The 27,489-nt window shown below is 40.5% G+C and overlaps 1 protein-coding gene across 3 annotated transcripts in view; it reads right to left on the minus strand.

Moving 5' to 3' along the window:
• LOC126377829 (IQ motif and SEC7 domain-containing protein 1) overlaps positions 1-27,489 on the minus strand; it is a 296,986-nt gene that overhangs the window by 109,544 nt on the left and 159,953 nt on the right. For all 3 annotated transcript variants that reach the window (XM_050025768.1, XM_050025762.1, XM_050025761.1), the window contains exon 3: positions 8,338-8,717. In XM_050025768.1, the coding sequence (XP_049881725.1) occupies positions 8,338-8,486 (149 nt within the window). In that variant the 5' untranslated portion in view covers positions 8,487-8,717. The remainder of the gene's footprint in view (positions 1-8,337; positions 8,718-27,489) is intronic.

Genomic DNA, 27,489 nt, shown 5'->3' on the forward strand with positions numbered 1-27,489 from the left:
CTTTAGGCAAGGTTGTTCGCCGTTTATACTTGTATAGCCAGAGCCGGAACAGTCTTCTTGAGGACTTCAGGCCTCCGTGGTCCACTTTTCCAGTATTTGAGCGTTGGGCTCGCGATCCGGAGGTCCTCGATTCGAATCCCGGTGGGGACATATCATCATAATCAGGCTGAGCACCTGATTGTCCGAAAGTAAGACGATTCGTGCTTCGGAAGGCACGTAAGGCGTTGGTCAGGTTACTATTTACTTATGTAAGTATGTAGTCGTTATATGAGTCATGTCAGGGGCCTTTGGCGGCTCAATAGTAACCCTGCCACCAGGGTTGATGAGGTCGGTAATCCATCTCACTTGTATTCAATGTTTAGTTATTTTTAAGTTTTGTAAGTTTTGAAGTCGGTTCATACTATATATTTTTTACCAAAAGATCTTGAAATAGGCTATTTGACTAGGTCAAAGATAAATTATAAAATGGTATAATAGACCAAAAAATCATTTTACTTTTGGAATTATTTTCGAATTTATGAATTGATTAACTTCAACAATCGCAGACCGAGCGCGTTTACCGCTGCGCCACCGAGCTCCTCGATACTATACTATTATTACTGTATGTCTTTTTCATATCTCGGGCCTATGGAGGCCCGGACTTTTGGAAGGCGTGCGTGGGGCCGAAGCCAACACGTAGAGGCCCCTTAAGACAGTTTAATCTAAATGTGGTGTGACACCAACCGGCGATTATCCCTGTATGCACTATGGGAGTGCACCCAAAGACAATCCCCGGTTCGTGTAGGACTATTGCAGATTATGGGAACAAAGGGAACTGGGCTATTGGGTTGGGGGTTAGTGGACCGGGATACTGGAGCTATTATGAGGTCGTTTAGTTTGTTCTGAAAATCATAATATCTTAAGAAGTAAATAGGTTAAGTGGGGCCCTGAAAATGTGAGGTCCGTTCGCGTGTTCCTATAATCCATCACTGTACCCAACCTACATAGGAAGTGATTTATGTGTTTATGGGGGCGTCAATGTAATATTATTAAAGGTTTATTAGTTAATATGATAATTCGATTTGCTGTGTCTTAATTTGAGTAGGTAGGTAAATGGTAATGAGTATAAGGAGCTTTAACCTCTCTCTCTCTATTTAAGAGCTGCGCTCTTGTCGGTGGAGTAATCGCTATTCCTCTCTTCTTCCCGCCAAAACCTTCACCTGCCGATACGACACGACCTGCACCTTCTCTTTTAATTGTTGCATAAATGTTATCCTAGGTCTACCCCTTCCTCTCTTCCCTTCAATTTTTCCTTCTATAATGTTTGTTATAAATGAATCGTGTAGTATCAGGTGGCCAATCATATTTCCTCTCCGGTTCTCTATAGTCTTCAACTCTTTCCAGCACTTTTTCATTTGACACCATTTCAGTCCAGCTTATACCCTCCATCCTTCGCCAACACCACATCTCAAACGCTTCCAACCTCTCTCTGTCTCTCTGTGTCATAGTTCACGTTTCACTTCCATAGAGTGCAATGCTCCAAATATATATGATTTAATAAACCATTTCCTTATTAACCTAGTAAGGCCCTATTTCTAGGCACAATATCGGACCTGAAAACTTTAAGGTAGTAGGTGCCATGGTATAAGAAAACCAGGTATGCGCAATCCTATGACAAGCCGCCATGTCTAGCCTATTTATGACGTAAATGTTACCATTAAATTGGTATTTCCAACGTTCCAAGGACGTATATTTTATTATTGAAAATTAAGTGAATTACTGACTTATGTATTGATTATTACTTGTCACATACTACTTATAAAAATCATTAAAACTGTAAGTAAATATGTTACTAAAAGTTCAAAATTTCCTTCAAAATAAATATAAAAACATTGGTCCTGGGTATTTTTTTTACGAAATCGCAACTCATCGCGGGGCTAACCTTAAAAATCTTAGCTGTCACTTTTGGGCATACTTGGTTTTCTTATATCATGGTAGGAGCCGACGATTTTTCATTCCCTTTAACCCCCTTGGGGTTGATTTTCGGGATAAAAACTAACCTATGTTCTTACCTTGGTCTCATACTACTATCTCATCAAAATCAGTTTAACGGTCTAAGTGTCAAATGGTAACGGACCGACAGAGTTACTTGCGCAGTTAATATATACTTCATCATCAGCCCATTAACGTCCCCACTGCTGGGGACGGGCCTTGCCTATGGATGGATAGGGAGATCGGGCCTTAAACCATCACGCGGGCCCAGTGCGGATTGATGGTTATTAACGACTGCTAATGCAGCCGGGACCAACGGCTTAACGTGCCTTCCGAAGCACGGAGGAGCTCGAGATGAAAACTTTTTTTGTGGTCACCCATCCTATGACCGGCTTTTGCGAAATTTGCTTAACTGCAACAATCGCAGACCGAGCGCGTTTACCGCTGCGCCACCGAGCTCCTCAACATACCTACACTTATTAAGTAAGTATTTCTCTTTAATATATACTTATTAAGTAAGTATTAGAACTAAAACACAACACGTTTAGCTGCGTATCTTATCGATCCTGTCGGAAGAACCGACAGGGGGATCACCTGTCACCACAAAAATGGTTGCAAGTCGTCTTTTGATTACTTGTAACTCTGCCTATCCTATTAGGGATTACGGGCATAGGCATGTATTATTATGTCAACTTAAAATAGATGGGTATTACACGAGCAAAGTTACCGATCTGATTCTGATACAGAGATGTACCTAGCGCAAAAGAGATGAGGTATGGGCCTCTCTTTCCCACTAAACATCACTAATAATGCTTCGTTTTACAGAGTAGGGGATATAGTGGCGAAATAGTAATCATTCTAACCGTTTAATTTTTACGGTTAAACTATTTGCATGGACAATTATGCTTTAAAAAACAAAACTTTCTAAGAGTCATTACATATTTCCATGTCACACTCGACGGCAGCTGAGATTTGCATAGTGAGCGCCATTACATAGATATGAAAGAGAAATTGTTGCTGTTTTTTATGGCCAAAAGTCTCCGTGCTCCAGTAGTTTGAGCGTTGGGCTCACTATCCGGAGGTCCCGGGTTCAAATCCCGGTGGGGACACATCACGAAAATCACTTTGTGATCCCTAGTTTGGTTATAGGACATTACAGGCTGATCACCTGATTGTCCGAAAGAAAGATGACCCGTGCTTCAGAAGGCACGTTAAGCTGTTGGTCTCGGTTACTACGTTACTACGTTTTATGTAAGTTAGTAGTCGTTACACGAGCCATGTCATGCCTTTGGCGGCTGAATAGTAACCCTGACACCAGGGTTGATGGGGTTGGTAATCCACCTCACAACCCACACGATAGAAGAAGACGCTGTTTTATGGTACCAATTCCGTCATTTATTTATTTTTAAGGTATACCTGTCGGTTTCTTATCCGCCGAAAAGGGAAGGGACGAATAATCGACAGGCATAAAATTATGGAACCCACGTCAATTTTCGATAGCACACGTCAAACAGGTTGCAAATCAGCGATAATCCTATTTGATTCACCCGGGTTATTCACACTCTCTCTCTCTCTCTCTCTCTTGTCGGTGAAGTAATCGCCATTCCTCTCTTCTTCCCGCCAAAACCTTCACCTCCCGACTCACTCATTCATTTTAAAATTAATAACTGTCAATCACCCGTCCCATTCCTTTTCGCGTATAAGAAAACGACAGGTATAACTTAAAATAAAATTAGATGGTGTCTACAGGAATAAGAACTAATAAAAAGGTAGGGACCTTAAAAACAGCAGTAATTAATAAAAAGCCCCAGCTATTTTCTTCTGCGGGTTGGTAGCGTAATAAACATAATTTATGTTAGTAAAATAAAACTTTCCCTTCCGCAAAACAACACAGTCGCCCGCATAAAACACATTTAAAATTCCGTTATTTTGATAACAATAACAGTTTTACTTACATATTATTTGTAACTTATTAACATATTAATGTAAAACAATTATCACCTACATAAACTACCATAGGTGGTCGTGAGGTATATGCGTATATAAATATAACATAAACACAACAAAACATGAGTATCACGTGATCAGCGGTGAAGGAAAACACTGTGAGGTAACCCACATTCCCGAGAAATGCCGCATTATTCTAGGTTAATATATAAATAAAAAAAAAGAAAAAAAAAATTTCCGTCGAAAAAATATGGAACTGGAAATATTTAAAAAATACACTAAAATTTCCATGAATTTTCCGACAGGAAATTCCACTTGATATCAACTCAGAATCATGGTCTGAATCATCCCCTCAGTATTCGTTAACTACCGTTCGACTTGCGAGTTAATGCTACACTAGTACGGTCACGAGCATTAATATGATACACTTTGTCACATTAACACTAAATGTCAAATATGTTAGTGCGACAGAGTCCTAAAGTGGGTACATTATATTTGTCATGACTGTACAGTGTAGATTAGGCAATACTTTCTCCATATCAAAGCCTACATTCTGGCTTTGTGGCGAACGTTAAAAGGGCCTATTCAGGAGCCGCTGACGTGACGACGGAAACTCCTAGTGAACAATGCCAGTAATAGGGATGGGTGGGCGAATGGCGGAAGGCATAGGAGGACGCGAGACGATTTCACGAACATAATTGCTTTGATATGAAGAAAGTATTGCCGTTCACTGTACTAGTGTAGCATTAACTCACAAGTCAAACGGTAGTATTAGACAGAACGACTACATTTGGTTATAATTCTGAGGCAGGCAGGTTCGGAAGGCACGTTAAGCCGTTGGTCCCGGCTGCATTAGCAGTCGTCAATAATTATCAATCCGCACTGGGCCCGCGTGATGGTTTAAGGCCCGATCTCCCCATCCATCCATAGGGAAGGCCCGTGCCCCAGCAGTGGGGACGTTAATGGGCTGATGATGATGTATGTAGGGGTGTGTGCCACACCCCTACAATGTCATTATGGCCATCTTAGCCGCTAGTTTCGTACATACACTATGCATAGCCAGACGCAAATAATATTGAAAGAAACTGCTGCTCTGGCATTTTTTTTCACAAATCGTTTTATCTCCCAACAAGATACACACGCGCAACCTATGCACAGCCAGACGCAAATAACATTGAAAGAAACTGCCGTCCTGGCATAAAATATTTTTCTAAAAAATGTTTTTTTTTTTTCAGAAATCGCTTTATCTCCCAACAAGAACCACACGCGCAACCATAAGTATGAGAGGTCCCGACGAACTGTCGAGCCTTTCAAAGGACCAAGACGAAGGCACGCGTTGTTTGTACGGAAACCAGTGTTATGTATGTGCACACTTGTGTGATGTGCTGTATAATGTTGGGTGTACCTAGAATGTTATATAGTATAGCGATGGTGGAAAAATAAATTATTTTTTGAAGAATTGTGTGGTTTCGCATGCTGGGGTTCCGATACATCCCACTTAGGAACGGGACGGAAAACTATCGGCGCCAGAAGGACGTACGATAGGATCCTAACGACCCGACTACTCTAACTATAGAGGCGGCCAATCAGTTCGCGACAACAAACACTTCAGGACCCCGATACAGACCCCGCCGGTATGGTCGACGATCGCGCGCTTCCCATATATCCGGCCAAGTAGTTAATACCATGGCGTAATGGCCTTAATGGGCAACTCAGTTCATACAGTTATAAATTAATACGAAACATTATAAACAAATAAAAAGTATTTTCAGCAATATGTTCTTATAACTTAGTTATGTATAAATATAAAACTTGATATAAATGACAATGGGCACTTTTGTATGAAACTTGGTCCAAGAACCTCCACTGATGAGACTTATATGTAATGAAAGCTTATGCTTTCCCTATGATTCTGGCAAAGTTCTATAAGATTCTGTCCCGGGGTTCTTTTTTTACGGCCATGTTTGTCCTGGCTAAAAATGTGATAAAATACAGTGGGAGCTAAAGTCGACTCAAGATTTGTTGCTGGGTAACTAAGTCTACATAAATAATTATGTATCATATTGTATATCATTTTAAAGAGAATCTTTTCCAGAATCCGAAACATAAAAAAAAAACAAAAGAAAATCTTTTTGTAAGCGAATTATAGTCAATTTATATCTGCAGCGCCATTGTTTCTCGGTAGCTAAGTTCAAGTTTCATGCCTTTTACCCCTTCCAAAAGTATCTTACCGATTTTTTTTATATTGCTTCCGGAATTTGATCTGAGTGATAATAACAAGAAAAATAAATAAACACCTCTCCGATAGAGACCGCCTAAGCTATTGCCTATTGCAAGAAATCGTCATCATTAGCAAGTCATTATGGTATTGCATATAAGCTTATCAGCAACTTGGAACTTGGTCCAAGAACCTCCACTGGTGAGACTTGCATGTAATGATAGCTTATACTTGTCCTATGATTCTGGCAAAGTTCTATCAAACTCTGTCCTAGGGTTTTTTTACGGCCATGTTTGTCCTGAGTGTACAGTAGTGGACTGCAAAATCACCTCAGGATTTGTTGTCGAAAAACTATTTAACTAAGTCTATATATATCAATTTTATAGAGTCATAATGTATATCAATTTTAAAGGGGAAGGTTATCAGAATCAGAAACACAAATAAAAAAAAGCATTAAGTATGTAAACGACTTTTAGCCAACTCACGTCCGTAGCACCATTTTTCTCAGCAGCTACATACGAGTTTCGCGCCTTCCAACCTTTCCAAAGAAGCCCAATCATTTTTTCCTTCTTCTGATATTGCATTCATAACCTGACAAGTGACAACAACAAGAAATAAAATAGATACCATTCCGATAGAGGCCGCGTTAGCTATGGACCTATTGCAAGATAACGTACTCAAAGGCTAGTCATTATAATCCAACAGACGTAACATGATTAGAATGCGGGAGGACGCAAATGTAGTATGTTTTCTTTCACCACAATATTGTTTTATTAATCCAGGCTTATATCTTGTCTTATAAACAATGCCGAATGGTACAACAAACGTATCGTAAACGTAAGGTTGCCTGGTAGTAATTGCTACCTTGGCAATAAAGCCGCCTTTTGCACCAGTTATTGCCTGAACTTGTTTAATAAATGTGTTTCTTTTGTATACAATAGAGTCATTGTATTGCATCTTGATTAGAATGACTTATTTCTTGTTTCTCTCGTACTAAGCTGTATACTGTTAGTGTTAAAGAGACACATATTTCGTCTCTTTCGCATAAGGCGATGTACTACATTTCCGTCCCGCCGCATTCTAATCATGTTACGTCTGTTGGATTATAATGACTAGCCTTTGAGTACGTTATCTTGCAATAGGTCCATAGCTTACGCGGCCTCTATCGGAATGGTATCTATTTTATTTCTTGTTGTTGTCACTTGTCAGGTTAAGAATGCAATATCAGAAGAAGGAAAAAATGATTGGGCTTCTTTGGAAAGGTTGGAACTCGCGAAACTCGTACGTAGCTGCTGAGAAAAATGGTGCTACGGACGTGAGTTGGCTAAAAGTCGTTTACATACTTAATGCTTTTTTTTATTTGTGTTTCTGATTCTGATAACCTTCCCCTTTAAAATTGATATACATTATGATATATAATTATGTATATAGACTTAGTTAAATAGTTTTTCGACAACAAATCCTGAGGTGATTTTGCAGTCCACTACTGTACACTCAGGACAAACATGGCCGTAAAAAAACCCTAGGACAGAGTTTGATAGAACTTTGCCAGAATCATAGGACAAGTATAAGCTATCATTACATGCAAGTCTCACCAGTGGAGGTTCTTGGACCAAGTTCCAAGTTGCTGATAAGCTTATAATATGCAATACCGTAATGACTTGCTAATGATGACGATTTCTTGCAATAGGCAATAGCTTAGGCGGTCTCTGTCGGAGAGGTGTCTATTTATTTTTCTTGTTATTATCACTCAGATCAAATTCCGGAAGCAATATAAAAAAAATCGGTAAGATACTTTTGGAAGGGGTAAAAGGCATGAAACTTGAACTTAGCTACCGAGAAACAATGGCGCTGCAGATGCAAATTGACTATAATTCGCTTATATAAAGACAATTTTGTTTTTTTTATGTATCGGATTCTGAAAAAGATCCTCTTTAAAATTATATACAATATGATACATAATTATTTATGTAGACTTAGTTATCCAGCAACAAATCTTGAGCCGATTTTAGCTCCCACTGTATTTATCACATTTTTAGCCAGGACAAACATGGCCGTAAAAAAAGAACCCCGGGACAGAATCTGATAGAACTTTGCCAGATTCATAGAGAAAGCATAAGCTTTCATTACATATAAGTCTCATCAGTGGAGGTTCTTGGACCAGATTCGCCCATTCTCCTTTGACATATTAGGTGACTCACCTGTCATCTTGAAGATGTTTCAACTCGCTCATCTCCAGCTCCCGCCGGAGGTTGTTGACCTCGCAGAGAAGCATGTCGCGTTCATTCGACACCTTCTCTAGTTCGGCTCGCAACCGAACCACCTCGTTCGTCAAATCCATAGTCGCCATGACGACTATCGACTACCACTAACAACACCTCACATACTATCGATAAGGGAAATCGACACCGCACATCACTAGTCACACACGCGTGGAACACATTAACCAATAACGCTCGCGCATTTTAAAATTCGAACACGACACGCACGCGCGACGCGGCTGTTTTAGTGTTGGGATGTCGCCGGAATTCAATTTGCGAAGTTTATCGGTGTTTCGTTGCTCCGTCGCTGGCTACATCATCTGAAACAATAAATCACCTCGTTAGACACGGTCGGGAAGATTTGCGCACTTGGAAAATAACTGGTAAAAGACTCGCGAATACTTTATCGATTTCATCTGGGAATTGTTATGATAATTGATGGCGTTTTAAGTCCGATTCGGCTTGATTGATTGCAGTAGTAAAACGTTACAATACAAGAAACGAAGGATATATTTATTCGTGCTTAATTGTTTTTCTTTTTTATATTATCTGCATTGCTTTCTTAAACTTTTCAAATCGTTAAATCTCTTTCAAATTGTTACAGGCTCCGGCATGTAAATTAACTTAAAAAAATACTATCAAAATAAAAGATTTAGTCGTTTTTTAATGAAATATATTGAAATATAATTATAACATGCCACAATACCAATTTATACCGTAAAATTGACTACCGCGCATAAGTCAAGTTATGTGTTATTAAGAAGATCAGATTATGCCAATTAAGGGATACCCGCTAAACAGACATATCAAAAAACATAATGATCTCTAACAGCTGTCAAATCAATCAGGCTACATTTAAGGGAATATAAGTCCAAGCCAACAATCCACAATTCCAACAAACATGTTGAATAAAGTTCACATAACTATGAACTATATTTCCAATTACGGAGAGCATATTGCTACTAGCTTTTTTTTTCTACAGAACCATTCGTAGGGAGAATGTGGACTCATAAACTCAAAGTATGGACTCGCCGAATATGTTACGAGAATATCGCGATATGAAATCATAAATAACATGAATAGTTCTTTTTATTACGTTGTTTTGGGTATGCAGTGAATTTGCTGCTAGGGGTGTAAACAATAAAGTATTTGGTTAAGAAAGGGTTCCATAACATGGCAATTATGTATGGGGTAGAAGCGATAGTGGTGTGTCAGGATCTTAAGTGGAACTCCGTGGTGACTTGTGTGCCTTGTCCATCGGGAAATAAGCGTGTAAGGGGTTGACAGGTCCGATTTTTCACGGAAGCAACTACCTTTCCGGGGCAACCAGCCCTATACAGGTTAGGTTACATACCACTGAAACACATTTTTTGGGCACGTGGGTTTCCTCGCGATGTTTTCGTGCACCACTGAGCACGTCATAATTATTTATGATTCAAATATGAATTAGGTTGGCGAGATTCGAACCTGCGACCTCAAAGTGAGAGGCAAGCGTTCTACCAACTGGGCTACCATGGCTCTCAACAATTATATAATAATAATTTATGACTCAAATATGAATTCGAAATCAAACTCCTAAATCATTGGTTTAGATTGGTGGGATTCCAATCTGCGACCTCATAGTGAGAAGACCACATTTTATGATTCTATGATAATCAATAAGGGCCTGCGTGGTCCAGTAGTTGAGCGTTGGGCTCACGATCCGGAGGCTCCGGGTTCGAATCCCGGTGGGGAAATATCACAAAAATCACTTTGTGGTTAGGACATTGCAGGCTGATCACCTGATTGTCCGAAAGTAAGATGACCCGTGCTTCGGAAGGCACGTTAAGCCGTTGGTCCCGGTTACTATTTACTGATGTAAGTATGGGATGTAAGGGGCTCCAAACGACACCTTTCGGAGCCCAAGCCAACCTCGCCTGCACGCGGTACATCCTGCTATTCAACGAAAGAGGCTCTGGCGACCCACCAACACGCACTGGACCAGCGCGGTGGGCTTATGGTCCAAACCCCCCCCAATATGACCTCAACACATAAAAAACGGCCCCCAGTCCCCGGCAGCCCCGTTGTCCGTGGCTACGGTAGCGGCTACGGTAACGGCGGGGCAGGGGGTGCGAAGAATCTCCGGGCTGGATTCGGCTACCACCAACGACGACTGTACCTGGCAACATACAACACGTGCACACTGAGGACCGACGAGAAGCTTACCGAGTTGGAAGAATCTATCAGCAGGTTACACTGGGATGTCATCGGGTTGTCTGAAGTCCGAAGAAAGGGCGAGGACACGATAACTCTGGGCTCCGGTAACTTGCTGTACTTCCGGGAGGGCGAACAACTGTCCATGGGTGGTGTCGGGTTTATCGTCCACAAGTCCCTAGTCAACAACGTGTTGACCATCGGTAGTGTTTCGAGCAGGGTAGCGTACCTGGTACTCAGAATATCATCGCGATATTCGCTGACTGTCATCCAGGTATACGCTCCGACCTCGGGACACCATGATGACGAAGTGGAGACTATGTATGAGGAGATTTCTAAAGCCATGCATAGCCATAAAAGCCACTACACGATTGTGATGGGGGACTTTAATGCACAGTTGGGGAAACGTTGCGGTAACGAGCTGAGAGTGGGGCAATTTGGATTTGGGGTCCGGAACACCAGAGGCGGGATGCTTGCGAACTTTATGGAGAAGGAGAACCTCTATATGATGAACTCCTTCTTCAGGAAGCCCGCGACCCGCAAATGGACCTGGATAAGTCCCAATGGCAGGTATAAAAATGAGATCGATTTTATCATGTCGACGAAAAAGCACATATTCAATGATGTCTCTGTGATCAATGCCGTTAAGACGGGAAGCGATCACCGCATGGTAAGAGGCACATTGAATATCAATATCAAGCTAGAAAGATCGCGACTGATAAAATCCACGCTCCGACCGGCGCCAGCCCAGATCCAAAACCCCGAGCGCTTTCAGCTCGAGCTTCAAAACCGCTTCGAGTACCTTGAGAACTGCGCAGACGTGGACGATATAAACGACCTGATGGTGGATGCTGTCCGTACGGTAGGTTCTAAACACTTTAGAACCCGCCGTACCAAAACGCAGAAACTCTCCGCACACACACTCGAACTCATGGATAAGAGACACGAAATGAGGCTGCAGGACTCAGCGGATGTCGTACGTTATAGACAACTTAATAGACAGATCTCGAAGTCTTTGACGAGCGACCTTCGCCAATTTAATACTAAACGTATTAAAGAGGCTATTGAGCGGAACAAGGGCTCCAAGGTGTTCGCAAAAGATCTGTCTATTGGGCAAAGTCAACTAGCGAGACTGAAAACTGAGGACGGCAGAATCATTTCGTCGACTCCCGAAATCCTGAGAGAGATTGAGAGTTTCTATAGACAGCTATATTCCACGAAAACATCAGGCGAAAGCATGGCTCGAGACCCTCGAGCCAAGCTTACCCGACACTACACTGAAGATATCCCGGACGTCAGCCTGTACGAGATTAGGATGGCCCTCAAACAACTCAAAAACAACAAAGCGGCAGGAGATGACGGAATCACAGCAGAACTTCTGAGAGCGGGCGGAACGCCAATACTTAAAGTCCTCCAGAGGCTCTTCAATTCCGTCATATTTCAGGGCAAAACGCCGAGGGCATGGAGCGGAAGCGAGGTGATCTTGTTCTTCAAGAAAGGGGATAAAGCCCTACTGAAGAACTACAGACCTATCTCGCTTCTGAGCCATGTCTACAAGTTGTTTTCGAGGGTCATTACGAATCGTCTCGCTTGCAGGTTTGACGACTTCCAGCCTCCCGAACAAGCCGGTTTCCGAAAAGGCTTTAGCACCATAGACCACATCCATACGCTGCGGCAGGTTATACAGAAGACCGAAGAGTATAATTTGCCACTTTGCTTGGCGTTTGTGGACTATGAGAAAGCCTTTGATTCGATCGAGACCTGGGCTGTGTTGCAGTCTCTTCAGAGGTGCCAAGTGGACCATAGGTACATCGAAGTGCTAAGGGACCTCTACCAAAATGCCACTATGTCAGTTCGAGTACAGAACCAGAGCTCTAATCCGATCCAACTGCAGCGAGGAGTGAGACAGGGAGATGTCATCTCTCCGAAACTGTTCACTGCTGCATTGGAGGATATTTTTAAGCTTCTGGACTGGAAAGGATTTGGCATCAACATCAACGGCGAGTACCTGACGCACCTTCGATTTGCCGATGATATAGTCCTAATGGCTGAGACCCTGGAAGACCTGAACACCATGCTCGAGCATCTCAGTAACGCATCCCAACGAGTGGGTCTTAGCATGAACATGGCAAAGACAAAAATTATGTCCAACGACCATGTCGCACCCACTCCAGTTCAGGTTGGGAACGTTACACTCGAAGTTGTAGACCAGTACATTTACCTAGGACAAATAATCCAGTTAGGTAAGTCCAACTTCGAGAAAGAGATCTCTCGTCGGATCCAACTCGGATGGGCAGCGTTCGGGAAGCTGCGGAATATCTTCTCGTCCAGAATACCTCAGTGTCTCAAGACGAAAGTCTTTGACCAGTGCGTGTTGCCAGTGATGACCTACGGCAGTGAGACGTGGCCGCTTACTATGGGTCTCGTGAGGAGGCTCGGTGTCGCTCAGCGGGCAATGGAGAGAGCTATGCTCGGTATTTCCCTGCTGGATCGAATCAGAAATGAGGAGATCCGCAGGAGAACTAAAGTCACCGACATAGCTCGGAGAATTGCAAAGCTGAAGTGGCAGTGGGCAGGACACATAGCGAGGAGAACCGATGGCCGATGGGGCGGAAAGGTTCTGGAGTGGCGACCACGTGTCGGACGACGCTCAGTGGGTAGGCCCGCTACAAGGTGGACCGACGATCTGGTGAAGGTCGCGGGAAGCCGCTGGATGCGGGCAGCGCAGGACCGATCGTCGTGGAGATCCTTGGGGGAGGCCTATGCCCAGCAGTGGGCGTCATACGGCTGATGATGATGATGTAAGTATGCAGTCGTTACATGAGCCGTGGCAGGGGTCTTTGGCGGCTCATTAATAACCCTGACACCAGGGTTGATGAGGTTGGTATTCCACCTCACAACCCACACTACAAGAAGATGATGATCAATTAAAAAAATCAAACGAAAAAATCAATCTAGAAACTCGATAACGCTCCAATACTAGATAATATCAATCGAAAGTATGTTCGGAATATGAAAACGTTTTCATATTACCAATTGTAGCTGTTGAGATTGAATTTAACCCACATCTGGTATCGGAATATTGGAATATATTCTCTTAGAGGTGTGATATATCATTATAAATTTCAGGGAGTAGAGGCGTTCTAGGAGGTAGTAGTAGATATGGTATAAGAAAACCAGGTATGCTCAAAAGTGACAACTAACATTTCAAGGTTATCCCAGCTGACGTCATCCCACCCTGCGTTGCCATATTGTCAAAAATAAATTACCCAAGACCAATGTTTTTATTTTTATTTCTATGAAGCCATTCAAATTAAAATTTCTCTTAGATTCTAATTACTCTTCATCTAATTGATAACATCCGCGTATTCTCACGAGGTCACATAGAATAGCCGACAGTTTATCTATGGCTACCGTGGTAATTGTTTAATTAAGTAATTTATCACTTTTCGGCAGTAATTGATCGAGCATCTGTGCTTGTGTGAAACGAACTTTGCACATGTAGGTACCAACCACCAACCTTCGCTTTCGTAATCCTATTAAGTACCTTTCAAACATTCCCTTCTCAACCTTAGTCACTATATTGAGTTTGACACCACATCTCTCTCTTATCACACTGTTTCTCACTCTATCACTCAATTTAACACCACAGATGCTACGCGATGACCTTATTTCTACAGCATTCCTACTTTCATGCTTTTTCTGCCGTACTCAACAAGCTGCCGATAAAAAATTCAATCAAAATACAAACCTTATAAATTCTAAGTACAAAATTCGTTTGTAAATCTAATATAACAGCTTTTGTGAGAAATAGTCCAGATTAGAACAATGTTACGAGATTGGTTACGCCATCAATTAAAAGTGTAAAAGAATTAATTGAGCAAGTAAATGAATACCGTAATGACACGCGGAAGATGGACGATTCTGAATTTGGTTGGGTAACGAATCTTATTGTGGGCTTTTTAGGAAAGATTGATGATATAATTGAATAACACATGTATTAGGTATTGTTATAATCTGTATTTTCTAAATATAGTGACTAAGATTGAGAAGGGAATGTATATAAAGCGAAGGATGGTGGTAGGGCTGGCAGAGGAAGACCTAGAAGGGACATTGACCAAATTGCAGACGTCTTTAGAAAAGGTTCAGTAAGACCTACTCTGAAAGCGGCGTGCGTGTATGAAACGATTGATGATTGTGGAGGAAGCAACAGAAGTATGTCAGGATTGAAGCAAATGGAATTCCATAGTCTCTGCTTACCCCGGTGGGAAATAGGCATGAGTTTATGTATGTATGTGTATGTATTCTAAATGGACACAATCTGGATGATTTCACAAAGGACCAAGAGATAGAGACCAAGAGGAGGAAAACTACAAGGAAAGAGAGGAAGGGGAAGACCAAGAAGAGCTTACATGGAACACATTAAAGAGAAGGTGAACGTCGTGTCTTATAAGGAAGTGAAGGAGTTGGCCTTTGATAGACAAGGATGGAGAATGCTACACTGACAAGAGCCTGGCTCTTAAATTAGGGATGAATGTTGTTTACCTAGTCAATGGTACGGAACCCTTCGTGCGCGAGTCCGACACGCACTTGGTCGGTTTGTTTTAATTGTTCATTATACTACAGAAGCAAGAAAAATATAAACGTCTTTATGTCGCAATGTCAAATTGACAATTAGTCTACTAACTCAATTTGGTCGGTTATAATCACCTATTGTGTTAAATGTAATTGTTTTTGCTTCCTTATTTAGTGAAGTGAGGAAGGAATGGTCGTTGTGATTTTGTAACTATTACTAAATCTTCATGTTTTAAAGCACAGAGCACGGAATCAACTAGTCTCTTGGTATGGAGACGTCTTTATCGGTAAATCTAAAAAAAATAGGTAATTGGCTTTGTAAGGTTTTATTATTATTAATATTAGAAAAGTAATAAAAAAACAGTAGCGCATAAATAAGTGTTAGCAGTGAGACATAAATTAGGCTATTGTAAAAGGAGACGCAGAATTAAATACGAAGTAGTTTAAATTATGCCTGTATTAATTTAATATTGAGCCTCCTTGCTAGATTACACCAACTATAATCCACCAAGGAGTATTATTCTAATTGTTAAATAAAATAATTGCGTAATAATAAATAACAGCTCAGCTTAAACTGTATTAGCACATCAGCAGCTCAGCTCAGCTTACCATCGGCACAGCACACTACAGCTATACACACATCAGCGCCAAAAAGCGCAAAAAAAAAATCACTAAAATCGAGTAGTCGGTCGAATTACAAGTCGCTAGTTGGCGAGAAACCATCACTATTTTTTTTTAATTAACTAACAAGACACCAGAAATGGGACCGGAAAGGTTGGCGTGATAGAGAGAAGGCTTATAATAAACCCTAACGCCATCTATTGACAATCTATGTAACTACTGATACGCGTATATCCCGGACACTTCAAACAAAAAACCTCGTTTTACACCGATACAGAGACGCTACACATTGACGTTATGGATTTCCATTTGCTTCGATCCTGACACACTTCTCTTGCTTCCTCTACATTCATCAATCGTTTCATACATGCATGCCGGTTCAGAGTAGATCGTACTAAACCTTTTCTAAGGCCATCTCCAATTTGCTCAAAGTACGTCCTTCTAGGTCTTCCTCTACCAGCCCTACCATCAACCTTCGCTTTCTATACCGCTTTCGTAATCCTATTATCCCTGATCCGCTCTACGTGTCCAAACCAACCTAACATTCCCTTCTCAATCTTAGTCACTATATCGTCATTTACACGTCTCCCTCTTATCACACTGTATCTCGCTCTATCACTCAGCATCAAATTCAAATTCAAAAATATCTTTATTCAATAGGTAACATAGTTACACTTTGAATCGTCAATTTTACATAACGAACGTCTCATCCGCCTAAAACTACTGCAGCTTCTCACAACCTGTATAGCCGGGGAAAAGAAGCTGCAAGAAAAACCTTGGCACAGGGCCCTAGACGTTCTTTAAAAAAAAAAAACATAAAATATTGGTATACAATTGAGTAATTTAGCTGCCTAATATCAGTTCTCAGACAGTTAATCCCATGCATTCATATCTTCTAAATAATCACTAACTTTATAATAACCTTTTTTGTAAAGTTTTTGTTTAACTACCTACTCTCTTAAAACAGTTGACAGGCAAATTCTTCATCGCAGATGCTCCGCAAGGACTTCATTACCAATGAATAATAAATTAAAACCGAGGGGAGAGGCAAACTATACGCACTGCTAGGGAATAGAATTCTCTGCTGTCTTCTGTATTTCCGAATGCATGTAAGCCGGGTGCTTTCAAAGCCAGAGTGAACACTCACCTTTTGGGCGATCTCGCTCCATCTTAGGCTTCGTCAATGCTTCGGGCAAGTGTGAGGCCAAGAGCAAACCCATAAAAAAAACCTAGTTCAGCGGGGAGCGGAGAGTTGTCCCATATACCCATAAAGCTAGAACAAGATTTTTTTGTCGGGACTTATTGTAGATTTGCTACAAATAGCATCAACCACAAGAGGCCACATAGTCTATATGAGTAATTACTCTAACTTTAGTTTCTTGTATAAATTATCTTCAGTCCCATTATTCATATTATCCCAGTAAAGGCGCAGGTGACTTTGGAAGGATGATTATAATTAACCACGCGCGAGCGACAATCCAGTTAGCTGAGGGTGTACACCTGAGACTGGCTTACAGTTAATAATATATTATCATGACATGATATTACGAGACCACTTTTCGATTGACTGATTAGCAGTAACATAATAAAATACTTTATTGCACACGCAGAACATACAAAATTACAGAGTAGAGTACATTATTGATAAGTAACTATTTCATCCAGTAAACACACATACATACACATACATAAACTCACGCCTATTTTCCATCGAGGTAAGCAGAGACTTTGGAATCCCATTTGCTTCGATCCTGACATACTTCTCTTGCTTCCTCCACATTTATAAATCGTGAAATACACGCACGCAGGTTCAGAATACATCGTAGGTACTAAATGTTTTCTAAGGACATTTTCTTTTTTTAAAGTTACATAACATAAACAGCCTATGTCCCACAGCTGGGCCCAGGCCTCTCATTCCAACGGAGGAAGTATGAAGCACACTCCCTGCTTTTTCGGACAATCAGGTACTTACTCGTAATTGTAGCCTGTTATGTCCTTACCAAACAAACGACAGTCTCACAAAGTGATTTCGACAATGCCCCGATCGAGAAACGAACACGGACCTCCAGATCGTGAGCCCAACGCTCTAACCACTAGACCACGGAGTCATCCAGAGAACCACTAGTCATCCGGCATCTAAAAACTCGACTAAGACCTACTTTATACAAGGAGGCGTCGCTTCATAGACCCGCATTAGTCTCGTCATTATACGGCCTGCCTACCCCAATGGGAAAATCATGATCTTATGTAATTTATTTAAGAAAAATATGAAATAGTAGGATATAGCGCAAGAAAATAAACCCTAGCGCCATCTATTGACAATCTATGTAACTACTGATACGCGTATCTAACCACGTGCGCGCCGTCAAGCTATCGATACGTTTGTAAATTATTACGCTACTGGCTACTAGATGTCGCTACTAGTCCTATAAAAGGTACAATTACTGTTTTAACGATTACTATCTTGACAGTGGATAATTTTCTTATAGCACTAATAATTGGGTCCTAACGTTTATATGAGTCTACCATTCATAACTATCTACTCAGAATATCATATGGCAGACAGGTAATTTTTTCCGTTTTCGATTTGCGTTCGATGGTTGAGGAGGCTTATGATTGTGATGATTACCATACAAAATTCATCATCATCTTTCTGTCCTTATCCCACTTTAGGTGGGGTCACCACAATATGTATTCCTCTTCCATTCATTTCTGTCAGTCGTCATCTCAGTACTCAAACTTTCAACACACATTATCCTTCTTTACACAATCCATCCACACTGTCATGGGTCGTCCCCTATCCCCATATCCACATTCATACTCATAACTTACCTCGTAATATGCCTTTCATCCCTCTTCATGCATGCCCATACCATGCTAACCTGCTACCCCCCAGTTTCTCAGTGACCGGCGCTAGCTAGGTGAAATTGAGGGCCTTTCAGAAAATTCAAACCAAAACTTTGACAACGAGCAAATCGAATTTCGAACTCAATCGAACCATCAAGAAAAAGAAGTAAAAAGGTAAAGGGAAGGTGAGCAAATGGCAATCATCGGTGGTTCTATCAAAAACCAATTAAAACTTTCATCAGACAGAGGTATTGGTCCGCCCTTACCCCCCCTAAAATAAACATTATCTAGGAATCTAGAACGAATCGGTCTTTTATAGGTCTTTAGAGCTGATATAGGGCATAGTGTTGTAAAAAGTGATGCTTCGGTAAAGATTGTGTGGAAAAAATCATGGTAAAAATTCACTAAAGCAATCTGTTAACAGAGCTAAATCCCTGAGATGAAAAAAAAATATAAAAGAAGCCTAATATATAAAATTGTACTGTAACTGTGACAAATTGGATTCGTTTCGTATCGGCGACATTCGATAAAAAAATTAGTAATAAGGGGAATTTGTTACTCTTCGGTAACAGCGTACGATGTGAAACAGTCTCTCATGGATATGAGGAAGTGAACGAAATTGACAAAGACGATACTGACAATCCACGTCAATTCAAGTTCGATGATTTAAGCAAAAATAATATTCATCTCTAAACAAGAATCCTGAAATATAAGTAGCAAAAAGAAACGTAAGACACTCTTAACAATTTAAACATTATCTTTAAGACAATCTTACCCCAATTAGGGTATTCAGAATTCAGAGTTACATCCATCGCAAGATGAACTAAAGACCCACACTACACCGAGCTTTCTGTAAGACCAACGTAATATGGTGGTGAGCTGTATCACCGTCTATAATGGTCGAGTCAACTGTGTTGTGTGTCAGACAATTCTACCACAGATTAAAACAGAAATAGACAACACGCACATAAGGTTGCCATAAACTGAATTTCGGGATCAGTTGCACACATTCCCATTAAGCGGTCGACCCGATTAAATATTTCAGATGCACACATCTCTGATAGCCGTATAAAAGTTTAATAGCGACCCGAATTCTTTTGACCAAACTGATTTTAATTTGTGGTTGGAAAGGTCCTAACGCGCATGTTGTATGAGAATCGCTGTCTCTTTTACTTCTACTCTTGCAAACAGATAACTACGACAGCTCTATTGCTTCTCAAATTCCATAGCCACTTTACCAGCAATGTATATTTTATATAACAGGTTGCATTTTTATCATTACTTTTCATAAAAAGCTGTATACAAAAGTATTTTTTTGGTAAATCGTCCATTATACTAAGGTTTCCTATGATAAGAAGGGATCTCCTTGCATGATAGTTGATATTTGACTTATTGCCCTGCAGGTTAAAAAACATAAGTTTGCAGAGCTCCCCGTGTCATTAAGTTGGCAGACGAGTGGAGTGCTAATATGAAGTATGAACTATTTGCTCATACCTGTATGGCGCGCGTTTCGCGCCACTGACCCTTTTAACATCTTTCTTCTATTCAGTGGTGGAAAAATAGGTTTCAGTCTGACCGTTTTTAGTCACTGTGTTCTGTTTGAGTTCACTAATAACTTTACGACGGAGAATGATTGAATAGTATCTATCTAGTAATTGCGATAATACCTAATGCACCTTTTACGATTTCGATCGATACAGATTACCTTTTAGGGAAAGATATAGATAGCTATATTTGTATAAATATCCAATTTATCGCAAACATGAAAGTGTACATAACGACATCCTTATCGCAAATTAATTTGTAAGGAACGAACTTTGTAAATAAACGAACGAACATTCAATGTTTGCACTTGGATACAACCTTTGAAAGATTTTTAGCAATTAAATATTTAGACTTCTTGTCTGGCTGGGTCAAAGATAAAAAAACGCTCTATCTAGAAATAGAAGCAAGTTTAAGGTGATGAAAAACCAATGTTATTTTTCTTATTTTCGAATTTTAATTACGCAGAGTAGGTACGACCGTTGACGGCTTTCATGAAGTTACACGGACAGTATTGCCATACAAATTCAATTCAAAATTTCCATTTTAACGTTTCGTAAAAAGTATCTCATTTGAATTAATTGTAAAATAGCCTATTTTCATCTAGAGACAATATCAATACTGTCTGTAATTATTTGTCTTTTTGTCTTTGTTTTTTTTTAATTTCTGTAATTTAAGTTTGTAAATGTGGCGTCCAATATGGAGATAAATATTTTCTTTATTTCTTTCTTTCCTTGTGTGCATTGTGATGGCAATTTCGCAACGAAAGAAAGTGAAACCGAAATTTATTGCAATTGTTAGGACTAACAGTCCGTCGTGAATACAGTTTGGAGTAGTGTGACCATGACCATTTGACAAGTATAGGGTTCTCTTAATTTTCCAAGTTCAATCTATGTTTTAAAATCATTTTTGAGAAAATATTGTAGTAAAAAATGTATATTTTAGATTTTTAGTAATGGCAACACTACTTGAATAAGTAGTATGCTCAATTAATGTCAAGCTTAAAAGGCTACTAGGCCAGAGCCGTTAAACCCTTTCCAAAAAAAAATCGGAATGGGGTTGTTGACACTCCGGTACCTATAAAAGCAGTGGTGCTGCCAGTGCTCGGGGATTTTTGGTCGAGTTGTCAAGTAATTTGAGAAGTGGAATAAACGTTGCTGAATAGTGAATTTTATTATACAAGTTATTTATTTATTTAAAAGGTACGTACACGACAGACAACAGCGATCATCATCATCCCTCTAGCATTATCCCGTTATTCACAGGGTCCGCTTACCTAACCTGAAGATTTGACAGGTACGGTTTTTACAGAAGCGACTGCCTGTCTGACCTTCCAACCCGCGAAGGGAAAACCAGCCAAATACAGGTTAGGTCATATACCTCCGAAAATGCATTTCTCGGGAATGTGGGTTTCCTTGCGAAGACAGACAACAATGATGACATTAAAAATGAAAAGGTTACAAAATGTACAGCAAGTGACTGTTGATAAGTTTTATCTTGAGCACACCTCGGACTGTCCATACATAAATTGCATTCTCATCGTGTATCGCCTAAGGTAAAAGTGCGAGCGACTTACGACCATTTAAGACTAAAAATAAGGAATAATACTACGTACAGAACGGCAACTCTCCGCCCGCACCAACGGCTGAGCTAGGTTTACCTCACCCCCGCTCGGTCTTGGATCGTATTGGCGTCAGATATCACACATACAGATGCGCGTGTACGATAACATCAATGTGTATTGTCTGTGTTAAACGTGGTGTTTTGTATGAAGTGTCTGGGGTATGAGTATGGTATCGGCTTAAATGACCTTGTAAATTCAAGAAACTTTAAAACTAGAGCAAAGTAACAGGTGCGATTATTTTAATTGATACTATTTGATTGTCGATTTGAATGTCAGATTTAACCTTAATATCAATTTGTGGCAGGACTGATTGGCGTTTGTCAAACATTAAATAAAAAAAAAAAAACTATTGAAGCCATGAACTGAAATAGAAGTATAAACGTTTAGCTTATGATAAACTTATAGACAGACAGTAATGATAAAGGACATCGGATTTAAAAGTATGTAGTTATTATTATGGCTTTTAGCGGCTCAATAGTAACCCTGAAACCAGGGTTGTTAAGGTCGATCATCAACCTCCCAACCCACACTGGAGAAGCAGTGTCTCTCACTCTGGTTATGTTACACACCCATATTTCTATCTTACTCACTCTTATCAACTATTTACTTGTTCTACCAACCACCGGAACCCACGGCCACCGCGCCGGGGTACTTTTACTCGCATTCCTATTACGCGCGCGGGCGCAGTTTCTCTCCACGTGCTTGCAATACCAACGCATGTGATGTATTGAGGCGCCAGCGACAGCTGGAGAGATTTAGGAGAGGATGGACCAATTTGTTTTTGTTTGTTTGCTATAAAAAAAATAGTTCATCATCATCATCAATCAGTACGCATCATCCCATTGTTGGTTATAGGAGTGGAATTTGCCATCGCAAAATTCATGATTTTGTTTTACCACTTTATATTAAGTCAGAATCATACGTTGAATCACCTCCTTCAGTACTCGTTACGATGTCACTGGCACCACGTACGGTCACGAGCATTAATATGTATACACTTTGGTACCATGTCACATTAACTTTTTTGACAAATTGAACCGTAAGTCTCACTAAATGTCAAATATGTTAGTGCGACAGAGTCCTAAAGTGGGTACATTATATTGCTCGTGAGTGACTGTACATATACGTATGTACGCACTTTCACGTAGCCTTACGGGTACGTATACCTCACCTCCCCCAAAAGTATCAAAAAAACTGTAGTGCACCTACAGCTAAGCACACACTTTCGAAAGGTCGCAGTAAAATTAATGAATGAAATCAGTGAATGCGTCATAATAATTCATATTGTACAGTAAAATGAGTGAGGGTTGGTGCCACAAAAGGATCATGTAAAATTATGTCACGATCACGAGGTTTATTCACTATAAAACGGGTGTTTTTATAGTCTGTGCAGTGTAGTTACCATAATATTCACGGGTGAAAATTTGAATCGCACTTAATACAAAACACTTCGTTTTACCCAGACACTACACATTGACGTTATCGTACACGCGGATCTATGTGTGTGACATCTGACGCCATACGATTAAAGACTAAAGTAAGCCCGGGGGTTGAGGTAAACCTAGCTCAGCCGCTGGTGGGGAGCAGAGAGTTGCCGTTCTATACGTAGTATTGTTTCTTATTCTATGCCCAACCCAGGCCACTAGGGGGCGGGTAAGAATCTTAATAAGAGCCCTCACGGGGCATTGCAGACTCAACAAGCACCTACATAGAATGGAGCTGACCGAGTCCCCTTTATGCAGATTCAGTTAAAAGGAGGATGAGACGCCATTACACCTGCTGTGCAGCTGTAAGGCTCTCATACACGGTAGAAGCCGAACCCTGGAGGGCCACATAATGGATCCCCAGGAGGTCATGGTGCTTCCTCCCAAAAAGACGCTCGATCTAATCGAACGGATCGATCTAGAGGAGTTTTAAATATATATGTAGAGATTTGGCCACAGTAAATGTAACTAGGTCGCAGTGGCCATTCGGGCTGCATTAGTTCCGAGCCCTCTCAATTCACAAATAATAATATTATTCTAAGCCCAAAGGCAACACCGAATCCCACCTTTAAAAGCATAATGACACATGACTCGCGTGTTTTTTTTAAAAACCTCTCAAAGTCACACATTATCACGAATGTAATAACCATTCCATAACGTTTTATCACCCATAAAACTGTCGTCAACGAATCTATCAAAACGCGACACTTAAAACTACTTTGTCTCTTATAAAGAAATATTTTCGTTTTTTCGTCATCTTCCATCATTTTAGTTTCGTGAGGTATTGAGTACATAATGCCTAGTTCACACGTGCGGAGTAGATTGTCGAAACAGTGCACTCGTCCGAATAGAAAAATCGACTATAGAGCGCTATTTACATGTGCCAATGAAGTTCAAAAATATGTATCTTATTATTACTGTACTGTTATTTGTAGGGTCATATGCTGTTTGTTGAAATATTGTCAAATGATTGACGACAAATCATAGCCAGAATTAGTGCTCACAAATATTTAGAAAAGTAGACCTTATCATAACTGCACTATGACCTTAATTTGAATAGGACGCCGACGTCACCGGCTCTGAGTCTTTAGTCTTACATGGCCGCTAAGGACAAAAAAGCTAAACAAAAAAGTAAGCTATAGAGGCTGCACACGACACGACACGATTCATTTATAACAAACACCATAGAAGGAAAAATTGAAGGGAAGAGGGGAAGGGGTAGACCTAGGAGAACATTAATGAAACAAATAAAAGAGAAGGTGCAGGTCGTGTCGTATCGGGAGGTGAAGGTTTTGGCGAGAGGAAGAGAGGAATGGCGTTTACTCCACCGACAAGAGCGCAGCTCCTAAATAAAGAGAGAGAGATAGAGACTGCAAAAGATCGCGAGGTTTGGAAATCTGTTATTTGAGCCCTACATACCAACACGGGATAAACGAAAAAGAAGAAGCCGAGTGAGGAAGAGAACGCGTTGACTGTGTCTCGCTCTCACTTAAGCGTAAGGCCGGGTTTCCACTGACGCGGAGATGGGCGGAGAAGAGCGGAGATGTGCGGATTTGGCCAATCTCTCCCTCACGGTGATTGGTCGATTCCTGAACATCTCCGCTTCTCTCCGCCCCTCTGCGTCAATGGAAACGTAGCCTAAGGCGGAGATTTTTGTATGGAGTGTGAACACTGCTCATGTGAACTAGGCATAACAGTGACGTATGTTTTATGTCCTCCATTCCATTAGTTAATGTTGTTTATTCCTCTTACTACAAAACAATTCATCACATATCTTGCAATATTGATGGGGTATTGGAACAGGAAAGAAATAGAGCAATCAATCAAGAAAGACAGTAAGTTTTCGAATTCCCTCGGCATAACTAGCAATTATAATTTATTAATTATTATAATTTAGCCATGGTAGCCCAGTTGGTAGAATGCTACTTACTTTGAGGTTACTTTGAGGTCGCAGGTTTAAATCTAGCACAAGCCTAAACCAATGATTGTCGAATTTGATTTCGAATTCATGTTTGGATCATAAATGATTATTATCACAGGCTCAGCGGTGAACGAAAACATCGTGAAGAAACCCGCATTTCCGAGAAATGCATTTTCGGCGGTATGTGACCTAACCTGTATTGGGCTGGTTTACCCTTCTCGGTAGGCAGTCGCTTCTGTAAAAAACCGGACCTGTCAAATCTTCAGGTTAAGTAAGCGGACCCTGTGAAAAACGGGATAATGCTAAGAAGATGATGATTTAACAATTATAATATATTAACTGTTGAGTTTTCTACGTTTTGCTATCGATGGATCTATTTTCCAGGATAAAAAATAAGAAAAAAAAACTAAAGAAAAAACAAGGTAAAATCCCACCAATTCCAAATGTATTCTTTCCATTTCTCTTTTGTTTTGTACGTGTTTCCGTATTTCCCGTGTGAAAACTATTTGTTATGCATTCTTTTAGTAATTTTAAAGTTAAGCTTTTTCTTTACTTGCTGCTAAGTTCCTGATAGTCTATCTTGAATTGCTAGATAGTAGTATGAGATATGGCTATCTGAAAGTGTTACAGGTCGAAAGCATTATATAGGTACCTACAACGGAAAACACTACTTTTTTGTTTTAAAAAAAAGGGAAAATTACAAAACATATACAATATTAAAGGGAAAATAATATAGGTAATCAATTACGAGTTACGAAACATTCGATCTCACGGGATTATTACAGAGAACAATAATCAACCAATTCCGTAAAAGAAGAATCTAGAACTAGAACTACTAGAACTAGAGCTTTTTCTTTAAGACTAAGGAGATTGTATATCCGACTGTACAAAACTATTCATATTGAGAAGAAACTTGAGTGCGTCGTTAACAGCCTCTGTGATCCAGAGGTTGTGCGTTGGTCTCACGATCCGGAGGCCCCGGGTTCGAATCCCGGTGGGGACATATCACAAAAATCACTTTGTGATCCCTAGTTTGGCTAGGACATTACAGGCTGATCACCCGATTGTCCGAAAGTAAGATGATCCATTAATAAGCCGTTGGTCCCGGTTACTACTCACTGATGTAAGTATGTAGTCGTTACATGAGCCATGTCAGGGGCCTTTGGCGGCTCAGTAATAACCCTGACACCAGGTTTAATGAGGTTGGTAAGTCACCTCACAATCCCCACGATAGTAGCAGTAGTTCTGAACCACACCATTATATTAACAGGTAGACCAATTTAAAAAATCACAATTTGCTTTAGGTACTTTAAACAACAACAAGGTTGCTTTTCTATTTCCAGGATAGTTCATACTGTCTTCACACGACAAAGACACTTAAAATAACGACTTCTTAATACCCAAATCCTTTCGTACTTAAAGCCAGAAGTCCCTTTTATTCAAATCAGTAGTCAGGACACGTTCACAGGCCACGATTAATGGTAAAGCACATATGGTGGCTATGATTAATTCGCGTTGACTTTTACGGTCACGCAAGGAGACGTTTTGGGATCGCTACTAATGCTTTTATATGCAACATTAATATTGTTGTTGACTTTGATGCTACAGACGCACATAAATCACGCATGTACTTCCTATCTGGTTGAGCAGAGCTACAAGTCAAAACGTAAGATATTAGTAGCTTTACTAAATTTACAACTCATGTAAAGCATATTTTATGGAAAAATGCTATACTATATAATATATAATAAACAGCCTATATACGTCCCACTGCTGAGCACAGGCCTCCCCTCAATCAACCGGAGAGGGTATGGAGCATACTCCATCATGCTGCTCCAATGCGGGTTGGTGGACGTGTTTTTACGGCTAATAGCCAGGACCAACGGCTTAACGTGCCCTCCGAAGCACGGAATCATCTTACTTTTTCGGACAATCAAGAGATTCAAGCCTGAAAAGTCCTTACCAAACAAAGGGTGAAGAGTGATTTCGACAATGTCCCCATCGGGAATCGAACCCGGACCCCCAGATCGTGAGCCTAACCCTCTAACCACTAGACCACAGAGGCTGTTATTAAGAATAATTACTACCTAAATTATATAAATGCGTGTATTAAATATGTTCCTCTAAGTAACAAATTACTTGTAATGTCCTATAGGTACAGTCATGAGCAACATAATGTACCCACTTTAGGACTCTGTCGCACTAACATATTTGACATTTAGTGAGACTTACAGTTCAATTTGTCAAAAAAGTTAATGTGACATGGTACCGTACCGACCGTACCG

Source organism: Pectinophora gossypiella, chromosome 24 (genome assembly GCF_024362695.1).
Source record: "Pectinophora gossypiella chromosome 24, ilPecGoss1.1, whole genome shotgun sequence".
NCBI classification, from domain to species: domain Eukaryota; kingdom Metazoa; phylum Arthropoda; class Insecta; order Lepidoptera; family Gelechiidae; genus Pectinophora; species Pectinophora gossypiella.